Source organism: Notamacropus eugenii, chromosome 3 (genome assembly GCF_028372415.1).
Source record: "Notamacropus eugenii isolate mMacEug1 chromosome 3, mMacEug1.pri_v2, whole genome shotgun sequence".
NCBI classification, from domain to species: domain Eukaryota; kingdom Metazoa; phylum Chordata; class Mammalia; order Diprotodontia; family Macropodidae; genus Notamacropus; species Notamacropus eugenii.
The window spans coordinates 301,939,978-301,951,046 of NC_092874.1; the positions used below are offsets into that span (position 1 = coordinate 301,939,978).

The 11,069-nt window shown below is 49.3% G+C and overlaps 1 protein-coding gene across 1 annotated transcript in view; it reads right to left on the minus strand.

The window, feature by feature from the left end:
- Positions 1-7,045, minus strand: part of TTLL12 (tubulin tyrosine ligase like 12) — a 39,792-nt gene extending 32,747 nt beyond the window's left edge. The window contains exon 1 of the mRNA XM_072596353.1: positions 6,775-7,045. Within this exon, the coding sequence (XP_072452454.1) occupies positions 6,775-6,900 (126 nt within the window). The 5' untranslated portion in view covers positions 6,901-7,045. The remainder of the gene's footprint in view (positions 1-6,774) is intronic.
- Positions 7,046-11,069: the final 4,024 nt, after the last annotated feature.

Consider the following 11,069-nt stretch of genomic DNA (forward strand, 5'->3'; position numbering starts at 1 on the left):
AAGATGGGGATAAGGGAAGGGAGGAGTGTTAGAAGGGAGGGCACATTGGTGGAATGGGCAATCTGAATGCACAGTGTTTGGGGGGGAGGGGAGAGATGGGGAGAAAATCTGGAATTCAAAATTTTGTGGAAATGAATGCTGAAAACTTAAAATAAATAAATTTGTAAAAAAAAAAAAAAAAGATTATTTATTTACAGAAAACTGAGGTCCCGAGCAGGCTAGTCACAAGGATACCCAGGGTTGGAAAGATGGGATTTCAACATGTGTCAGTGCTAAACTATTTGAAAATGAGTTACAGACAAGTAGAAATAACTGACTTTTAAAGCCTACTTTCCTTGTTTTTGTCAAGGGTACCACTGTGCTCCCAGTACTCAGGCTCACAACCAGATGTCTGTCATTCAAACATCAAATAAATCTTCCCAAATCTTGGGTCTAACTGTGACATGTCCATTCAATAATCACCAAGGTGCTGTCCTCATACGTGACCCGCCATCTCCCTAGTTTTCCCGTGCCTGGCACCCCCTCCCCCCATCTCCACCTCTTAACTTCCCTGGCTTCAGCCAGAGTGCCACCTCCTGGAGAGAGGCTTTTCCCAGGCCTCCTAAATCTTAGTATCTGAGCCTGTCTTGAGACCTCCCACTTCAGCCTGTCTCTTTCCTACTTGTACATAGTCGTTTGTAGACTGTGAGCTCCTCGGAATGTCTTTCCCCTTTTTTTCTATCCCCAGCTCTAAGCACAGTGCCTAGCAAACAGCAGTCGCTACCTAAATACTAGCTGATTGATTACTATTTTATCAGTATTTGGATAAAGGCAGGGATAGGTTGAATTTTTCACACAAATCCAGAAGAGAAGGCTAGCATGCTGGATGACAGAACTTGAAAGATCTTGATGCTTGGAACCCTACCCCAGGGTCTACTGAAATGAAATTTAACAGAAACAAATGGAAAGTCTAATGCCTGGATTCCAAAAATCAACTTCTCCAGTACAAGATGGGAAGATATGGTTAGAGAACAGTTTGGCTAAAAACAATCTCGGGGTTTTAGCAGATTTACAAGTTCAATATGATTTAATATTAAGATCTAGTTTCCAGGGAGGAAATTTTTACAGACCTGGAAACTGAGGTTGGGAGAAATAGGAGCCCATCTCTTGCCCCTAATGCCAGGGTTTCTTCCACTAGATTGAACACCTTCTGGGACACTAAACTAACACTAACTTCTTCTGAGATCTCTAGCCTTTTAAAAGTTATTTTAAAAATGTTTTACTGCTGCCTTTTGTCTTTAAAGTCAAATTATTCTGAGATACTGCCCTATCCATGAATCAAACCCCTCTCCATAAGAAATAAAAACAGCTTAGCAAAAGCAACAGAGAGGTTGCCCAATGGTGCAGTAGACTAAGTACTGGGCCTGGAGGCAGGAAAATCTGAGTTCAAATTCTGCCTCAGACATTTACCAAGCTGTGTGATCCTGGGGCAAGGCATTTCAGCTCCTCCTGCCTGTTTCCTCAACTGTAAAATGGGGATCACAACAGTACATACTTTCCAGGGTAGTATCTGTGAAGTGCTTTGCAACCTAAGCATTATAGAATATAAAGCATTATAGAAATGCTATTATCATAACAGAGTCCAACTCAGACAAATAGGTGCCAACATTCTTCTCCAAACTCCCCCTCGCTGAGTAAGCAGACAAAGGCATGTTTCATTTTCTGTTCTCTGGAATTATTACTTTTTAACAACTCAAGAGTTCCATCTCTTTTTGAGGATGCTCACACTTACACTGTCGTGGTCACTGGCTACGCTGTTCTACTGCTGCTTATTTGACTCTGCCTCTGTTCAAACAATCTTCTCCTGGTTCTCTGAACTCTCATCATTCCTCACCATACAAACAGGTTTCATTCCATTTAGGAGGCAGGCCTGCCCCATGCCAGGGCTTCCTGGGCCTGGGGTGCTGTTACAAACACTGCGCTGGCCACTGGGCCTTTGTCTCTCTCTGGGGGGCACATGTGCCAGGAACAGGTGGCGAGTGTTTATTAGCTGAGCAAGACGCTGCCTTCTTTCTCTCATTTCTTTAAATCGTGTAATTTCATACACGTACACAAGCATGTGCCAAGTTTTATGTGTGTGTGTGTGTGTGTGTGTGTGTGTGTATATGCAACTACAGATGGAGTTTACTGTGGTATAGAGAGTAAAATCTTGGTTTCTAACCCTAATTTCTGACAAACTGCTTTCTAGTTTTCCTAGGAGTTTCTGTCAGAGGCAGGTCTTCCCCAAATACTCTATGTTCTTGGTCTTGGGTCTATCAAACACTAGGCGACTTTTTTTTTTTTTATTACTTCTGGATTTTCTTGATCTAGCCCATTCCTTTGATTTACTTTTATATTTTTAACCACAATAACATCATTTCAATGACATTGTTTTATAATCTAGCTGAAGGTCTGAAGGCACCATGCCTGTTTCCCTGATGAAGCACTCTATCTCAGTACTGGATAAATCTAATAGTTTGGAAAGTCTATAATGAGCCAATAATTATCTCCTTCTAACTTCCACATGACTCTCCTCCAAGAGCCCTTTAGATGTCTGAAGATTAAGACCACGTTGCCATCTTTTCTCCTCCAGGTAAAATAAATGGACTTTCCAAATGTCTTAGAGTGAGCAACCTGACAACGGTGAAGTAAAGTTATCTATGAGCACAGAATTTTTCTATTTAGATGCTACACGTAGGCTTTCTAAACTAAATAAAGATGCCTTGGGGCCCCAAAGTATCTATTTCTTTAAAATCACTACATGAAAACGGTACTTAGTTTTTTGCTTTAGGTGGAAAAAGCAGTGCCCTGTTGGTGAGGGATTCTCTCCTTAAAGCTTTAGACCTTGCTCATCTCCCCAACATGACCAAAGAGTTGCCTTCTTGAAAGGATCCACAGCCATCACAACACCTTACAGGAGCCTCCTGTGAGTGAGGTAGATGTGATCAGTAGCCTGACCTGACAGATGTTCAGTGAGATCACATGATTTCTGCCTGTGGCCAAACAGCTAATCATGCTAGAAATGAGATTTGAATCCAGGTCTCTCCTGACTCCAATTCCAATACACTTTCCAGTAAACCACAAGGCTTCTGAGGATTGGCTGCTTGAAGTTGTCAGTACTAGCTACTCAAGAGTCACCAGCAGTTATGAGGCTGCTGATGGAGTGAGTCATCAGGACAATTATTATAATTAGTCCTAATAATAACATTCTTCTAGAGAGGGTTTTGGAAAAGGATTCTAGGTTCACTGAACCTGCCATTGTTCTACATGCTCTGCTCTCTATGGACCACGCAAAAATCAGCCACCAGGGCTGAGGGGGGCTCAGGAAGTTCAACAGGAAAGGAAAGATGGAAGGTGGAATTCAAGAATGTCTCCTTCCAGTTCTGACATTCTCTAATTCTAAAGGCAAGAAAGTGACTGAGAACCAAGTCTTTCAAAGAGAGAAACATCACTCAAGGACCTTATAAACAAAGATATTGCTGAATCTGCAGATTTGTAATAGCAAAAGGTTCCTTGCAGTTTTAATCTTCTAAAATTCATCTGTAATTTCAAATGGCATTTTACAGCAATTAGTTTGGATAGTGGGGGGAGATGAAACACTATATAGTAAATTAGAGATGAAAAAATCCATGAAGATAACTTAGGTGGATGATCTCTCTTTTGAGATGGGAGCCCTGGGCTTGAATCCTATTCAAGAGCCTTGTCCAAGTTCCTATGATCAAACCTCTCTCTTCCAGGCCAGATCTCCTTCCCCTACATGGGGCTAAACCTGGGGAGGGCAGCCAGTCTCAGTATAAGGGGAGCTGTACAAGGAGCCTTAGATGGAGGGTCCAACAACCTGCCTCCAACACTTCCTGGCTCCACAACCACAAGTAAGGCATAGCACCTCAGTTTCCTCATCTGTTAAAAGAGGGGAAATAATACTTTGCACTATGAGGGAACATGCCCCAGAACACTCCCTAGTATACCTGAACTAGATTAAAATGTCTAAATATATAATAAACATTCCAGATAACAAGATTTATAACATATGGACACTTGTTTTTTATATATATGTATATACATATACAGAACATAATAAATAGAATAAAACAAAGAGAACATGGCCCTTTAAAAATAAGCCAGTATACGGCCTTCTGTCCTGATCAGTGGCTCCCAGCTTCTATTTGAATGTGACAGCCCTGTTTTCCACAACCTAACCTACACAAGGGAGTTAGCTGTGGGGAAAGTGTTCTGTAAAGCTTAGTTTTACTTGACTTTCGCCATTTCTACTGTAAAAGAGTTTCCCAAAAACTTTCCTCACAACTTAATGAAGTCGATAAGCAAGTGTCACCCCCACTTTATCGATGGTTAACACTCTACAAAGAAACAAACAGAAACAGATTCCAGGGCCAGGGTCCCGCTGCTCCAGTATGATTTAAGAGGCTTCTGAAATATGCTGCCCATCCCTAGAAGAAGCAGCTATTAAAAAGCTCACCAGAGATCCTTCTGGCCTCCCCATTGCCCCTCTTCCTCCATCCGGCCCTATTTCTGCACATTTGGTTTTTGTCTAAATGAGAGTGAGCACTTCTACAGTCCCTGCCCGGTGCTGTGCTAAGCACTTCACAAATATCATTTCCTTTGGTCTTCACAACAACTTTACAAGGTAGGTGCTTCTATGATCCCCATATTACAGGTGAAGAAACTGAGGCAGGCAGAGGTGACATGCTAGGGTCTAAGGCAGGATTTGTACTCGGATCTTCCTGAGTCCAGGCCTAAGTGACAGAGAACAATGTAGGGAATTCACGAAGGAACTTTAGGTAGCCCAAGTTAAATCTGGCTTTCATTTCACAGTCTGTGTTTCCGTCAGCGTCCTTTTGGTCAACAAGACCACAAGTTCCAACCAAAGATCTCTTTATGCAGCTAAGTCCTTTTTCATTACTGTGTGCAAATGTCTTCCTCCCAGCTCCAAAGCCATTGTTTACTCAGCAGGTCTGGGAAGGTGTGGGCCTGTAGAGACACTGTCCACAAAGGGACCAGCCTGGAGTTGCCCAGAGGGAGAGGGATGAAATCAAAGACATGCCTCAGGGCTGGAAGGGATCACCAAAGATCCATTGGTCCAATTCTCACATTTTAGATATGAGGAAATGGAGAAGCAAGAGGAAACCATTAGTTCACATTACTAATGAGGGGCGGAGCAGGAGGATTTGAGAAATTTGTGGGGGTTGGACATTGTAGAGAGTCAGAAAGAGCATCCTTGCAAATCTCCCAGGTTCTAGGAATGTCGGAAGGAATCTGTTTCACAAAACTTAGCTCCTACCAACTTCCCAAGCCCACTGACTCCTCACCCCCAGATTCAGACAAAATGGAGTCGGGGGAAGAGAAGGGGTTGGCCAAGTCCTTTCTTCTCCCTATTAGCCTACTCTGACAGCTGCCTCCCCTGTCAGTCACCAGACTGAGTCTTCCAGGGGCCACAGGTGCCCGGGCCTGCCCTGGCCAGGACTACCTCTTAGGCTAATTGTTTCCAGTGAGATCACACAAAAGCCATCACGGGGCTTCTGAAAGGGAAGGTGGCTACAATCCACAGGCAAATTTAAATTTTCTGAAAGCTAATACATAAGCAGTGGGGAAGTGAAGACAGGATGACAGTAATTTTCCAGTCCTGAGACATTTGACCCGGGAACAAAGCAAGACTTTTCAGCCAAGGGGATGGTCTCCCTCCCCTCCAATCTCACAACTTCACTCTCAGTCAACAAGTCTCCAGGCTTGTTGCGCAAACTCCAGAACCCAAAGCTTCTGCTCAAGAACTCTTGCACCTAGAGAGCTGATGCCTCAGAGCCCCAGTTCTGTTGGGTAGTGCTTACCTCCATGCCTCGGGCTGGCCCATCTCCAGCCGGTTCTGGTCCAGCCTCTCCTCCCTGAGACCCTCTGCCCAGCATGGGCTCCAGTTTGTTTGGGCAAAGCCACCTGGCTGACTCCTGGAGTTCAGGGTTGGCCAGGGGAGCCCTTGGAGATGCTGGGGGCCCTCATTACTCAAGGACATGTCCAGGGCTAGAGCACCCACAAACCCCTGGAGAACAAGGGATGTCTGGCTCACCCTCCCCATACCACCAGGACCAAGTTGCCAGACTCTCCATCCTCCTCTGGCCCAGGTTTCTTCCATCGGGGACCAGCCATGGGGTGGGGGGCAGACTGAGCCAGACCAGCCTCACACTGGTGGGAGTCCTGGGATCCCTACCCCAAAGCCTGGGCCTCCTGTATCCCACCCCCGAGGAGGTCTTAGAGGACTCCTGCTGGTCAGTGAATTAATGAATGCCTTGGGCTCTGGTGGTGCAGTGGCTACAGCCTGCAGGCAGCAAGTCCTGAGTTCGAATCCAGCCTAAGACACTTCCTAGCCGTGTGACCCTTTGCAAGTCACCCAACCCCGCCTGCCTCAGTTTCCTCATCTGTAAAGTGAGCTGGAGAAGGCCGCGGCACAAACCCCGGCAGCCTCTGGGCCCAGAACGCCCCGGCTGGGCCTCGGGGCCTCCAGCGGGGTGGGGGCCGCGTGGGCCTGCCCTCAAAGCTAGCCCAAACTGGGGCCCAACCAGACCCGCCCCTCTCCAGGGGGCCCACAAACACTTATTAAGCGCCTGCTGTGTGCGAACACCAGAGGGAAGGGTGACCCCGGGGCACACACTAGGTGCATAATTAGTGCACAAACGGGGAATCCTCACGATACTCCCACCATGGGACCCCCCCACCCCGTGCTCCCCTCCCCCGCCTCGGCGCCCCCACCTCGCAGTGCAGCTTGTGCAGGAGGCGGCCCCAGTAGCGCTCGGGGATGGCAGAGGCCCGCAGCGCCGGCCCGTGCAGCGCCACGAACGCCTCGTAGTCCTCGCTGGCCTCGCAGCCGCCCTCCATCGCTATCGCCGCCGCCGCCGCCGCCACCACCACTGCCTCCCAGCCAGGCTGCCCCGCTCCTCCACGCCCGCCCCAGAAACCTCGGGCTTCCTTCCCGCCCCGCCCCGCCCCCTCCGCCCCGGCGCTTCCGCCTCACGCCCCGCCCCTCGGCCCCTCCACCCCCCCCCTCCCCCCCCCCAATCCGCCCCCTCCGCCCGGCGCTTCCGCCTCACGCCCCGCCCCTCGGCCCCTCCACCCCCCCCCCCTACTCCGCCCCCTCCGCCCGGCGCTTCCGCCTCACGTCCCGCCCCCTCGGCCCCTCCACCCTCCCCAACTCCGCCCCCCCCGCCCCGGCGCTTCCGCCTCACGTCCCGCCCCCTCGGCCCCTCCACCCTCCCCAACTCCGCCCCCTCCGCCCCGGCGCCTCTGCCTCGCACTCTGTCCCCTTCGCTCCGCCCATTTCCCCCTCACGCCCCGCCCCCTCCGCCCCAGCCCTTCCTCCTTGGTCCCGCCTCCTTCTGGAAGTCAAGCGCTTTCCCGGCCTTTCTGCTCTTTCAGTTGTCCTTTTGCCGCCCCCAGGACGCTAGGCCTCTGAGTCCTGGAGTCTTGGGAGCCCGGGGACGGTGAGGGGGAGGGGGCGGCCCGGCAGGAAAGCTCCTCCCACACTGCAAGAGGGCGCTGACCCCTCATTGGCTCACTCCGTTATTCATCACACGCCAGGCACCCAGCTCTGGTCTGGGAATACAAAGAAAGGCCCCCCCCAAAACAGTCTGTATACGTCCTTATTCATTCAGCAAACATTAAGCACCTACTGTGTGCCAGGAAGTGTTCCGTTCAATAAGCATTCACTCAGCGCCCATGCCCTCAGGGAGCCCCTAGCGGCCCGGCTCCGGGTGGCTCCGAGGGCTGGGCCTCAACGGGCCGCGGGGGCTTGTAGCCCTTGGCCCCGCTGCGCCTGGGGGCCAGCCCGGCCTGTCCGTGCCCGGTCCGGCTCCCTCGGCCCATGGGGCCCCACTGACCACGTCCCCCTTACAGCTCGGACTCAGTGGGGCCCCGGGCCAGTCTCCGTGCCCCCTGTGGCCTCCCCTCCCCGGCTGGGCGCTGAGTTCCCCTGCTCCCCCATCCTCCTTCCTTGCCTTCTCTCTGCGGGGACCTCCTAGGGGCCCCGGACACCAGTGGGGCACCGGACAGGCGGCCCACGGTCACTGCTGTACCATGGCAGAGGTGAGGCGGGATTATTCTCCGTGTTTCACAAGTGAGGAAGCTGAGGCTGAGCGGGCCATGACCCGGCTGGCCCCTCCTGCCTCCAGGCTGGCCCGCTGTCCACTCAGGAGGGTCCAAGACCTGGGTGTGGTGTCCCTGCAGAGCTCTCCTGGTTTTTGTGGAGCCCATGGAGGCCCCTGCGGAGAGAGAGGACCAGGGCCTCCTCAGGAGTCCACCACCTTGTCTGGACGGTCAGAGCTTCCCAGTACTGGGCTAAGGACCGAGACCCCCAAGTGGACTCGCCCGTGTCTTCTGGGCCTCAGTCGTCTCCAGGCTTGCGCCCTTGGGGTCTGCCGTTGACCCCATCCCACCGCCCCTCTTCTCGGCTGCCTGGGTACTTGTCCTAGGCTCCGGGCCACTCGGATGGTCATCTCCTGAAGGCCGGGATGGCCATCCTTTGAGTCTTTCCCAGGGTCTCACACGCAGGAGGTGTTTCCTAGCTCTTGAGTCACAATTAATTTAATTTGCCACAAGGTGGTTTTTTTCTGGTTTGGCCCCTCCGTTGCTTCCAGTGGGCCTCCAATTTTATAATGAGTCAGGGTTAGGCAGAAATGTGATTTATAGGACTATTATGTAGAAATGTGTCTTCCCTAAGTGCAATTACAAAGCAAAGAGCTTTCCTCTGGTCCTCCCTTTCCCAGATTCCCCAGGGTCGTGGAGTAGATAAAAGGGAGGCAGGAAGCGGGCCCATTTTGTGTTTATTATTAAAGCATCTGCCACAAAGTTGAATTCCACGCTTTGCTAAAGCTCTCAAGACACAAGGGAATGAGGAATTTGAGGGCACGCATCACCTCCTCTCCCTATTTTCAGGGGCTAGCCCGCTGGCAATGGCAAGGGGTCATGGTACTGGCAACTGCTCAGGCTCCACCCTCTTGGTTCCCCTCCAACACTGCCCATTTAACTACATCTGTAGCCTCTGAGAACATGGTTGACTTGTGGACATTGTTGTTCAGTCGTGTCCAACTCTTCGTCGCACGTGTTCATGGGGTTTTCTTGGCAAAGACGCTGCAATGATTTACTATGTCCTTCTCCAGCAGATGACGGCAAACAGAAGTTAAGTGACTTGCTAGGGTCACACAGCCATTAAGTGTCTGAGGCTGGATTTGAACTCAGATCTTCCTGACTCCAGGCCTAGTGCTGTATTTACTGAGGCACCTAGCTGCCTCACTTATGAAGAAGGCCTTTTGTAAATGTGGTGCCAACAACAGCCCTTAGCTTGGGTGCTGCTTTCCCCTCACTACCCCTTAAAATTCTTCCTTTTCCTGAATCCTCAGCTCAAGGTCCACCTCCTCCATGAGGCCCTCCCTGACACTGGAGCTGCCAGCTCCCTCCTCCCACCCAAGCCCCTTCTTTCCTGTAGATCTCTCTATGGACATGTTGCTTCTTCCAATAGATTGTGAGCTCATTGAGGGCAGGTATCAGGCCTGACAAAGTAGAGGCACTGAATAAATGACTTGTTGATTGAATGAGAAAGCTCTGGGACTTTTGCTCTCTCCAGTGCCAAAACTGTAGGGCTCTGGCCTTCACCAGCCTAGACTGGGAGAAGTCTAGCTGCTCCATCTGAAACACAATGAGCGGGTCCAGGGGATTCTGGAACTCCTTTAGAAATCTTTGTTTTGGATGTACATTATTATTATTATTATGTTTGTTTCCAATGTTCTACAATCACTTCCCTACGACTTAGATTTTTTTCACTCCTTCCCCCTTTACCCCCTCTCTCCCCTCTCCCTCCCTGATACGATGTATCATTTTATATGGGTTCTACACGTACATTCCTATTAAATACATTTGCACCTTAGTCATGTTGCATAGAAGAATTAAAATGAATGGGAGAAATCATAAAACAAATCAAAACCTAATACAAAAGAAGATGATCTGCTACATTCTGCGATTGAATTCCATAGTTCTTTCTCTGGATGTGGAAGGCATTTTGCCTTGAGACCACTGGGAATTTTTTAAGTCCTTGCATTGCAATGAAGTTCCAAGTCTACCAGAAAAATTCCTCTCACACTGTGGTTGTTGCTGTGTACAAAGTTCTCCTGGTTCTGCTCCTTTTACTCAACATCAGATCATATAAGTCCTTCCAGGCCTCTCTGAAGTCTTCCTGTACGTCATTTCTTACAGCACAATAGTACTCCATTACACTCATATACCACAACTTGTTCAGCCATTCCACCATTCCCCAATGGATGGGCATCCCCTTGATTTCCAGTTTTTGGCTACCACAAAGAGAGCTGCTATAAATATTTTTGTACATGTGGGACCCTTTCCCATTTTTGTGATCTCTTGGGGATACAGTCCTAGAAATGGTATTACTGGATCAAAGGAATGCACATTTTTGTAGCCCTTTGGGCTTAGTTCCAAATTGCTCTTCAGAATGGTTGGATCAGCTCACAGCTCCACCAGTAATGAATTAGTGTTCCAACTCTCCCGCATCTCCTCCAACATTTATCATCTTCCTGTTTTGTCATGTTAGCCAATCTGATAAGTGGGATGCGGTATCTTAGAGTTGTTTTGATTTTCATCTCTCTAATCAATAGTGATTTAGAGCATTTTTTCATATGACTGTAGATAGCTTTAATTTCTTCCTCTGAAAACTGCCTGTTTGTATCCTTTGACCATTTATCAGTTGGGGAGAAACCTTTTTTTAAAGGCTTCTTTTTCTAGAGTTACATTTGGCAAGTTCCACTTAAGGGGTGTTTTCTGGACCCTCCTTAAGGGTGATTAAGCCTCCTTAAGGTTTAAGAGTGATTATCAATAGTAAGGGTTGCTCTTTCCCTCCCAGCCTGATTTAGTTATTTTTCTTTGCCTCATTAAAGGGGTCATCCTCTGACTACTTCTTTAACAGGCCTATACACTGAATGGGTGTTACCTCACCCCAAGTGACTACTAAATAGGCCTTGGCCCAAAGGGGCCAAGGTCTCCCA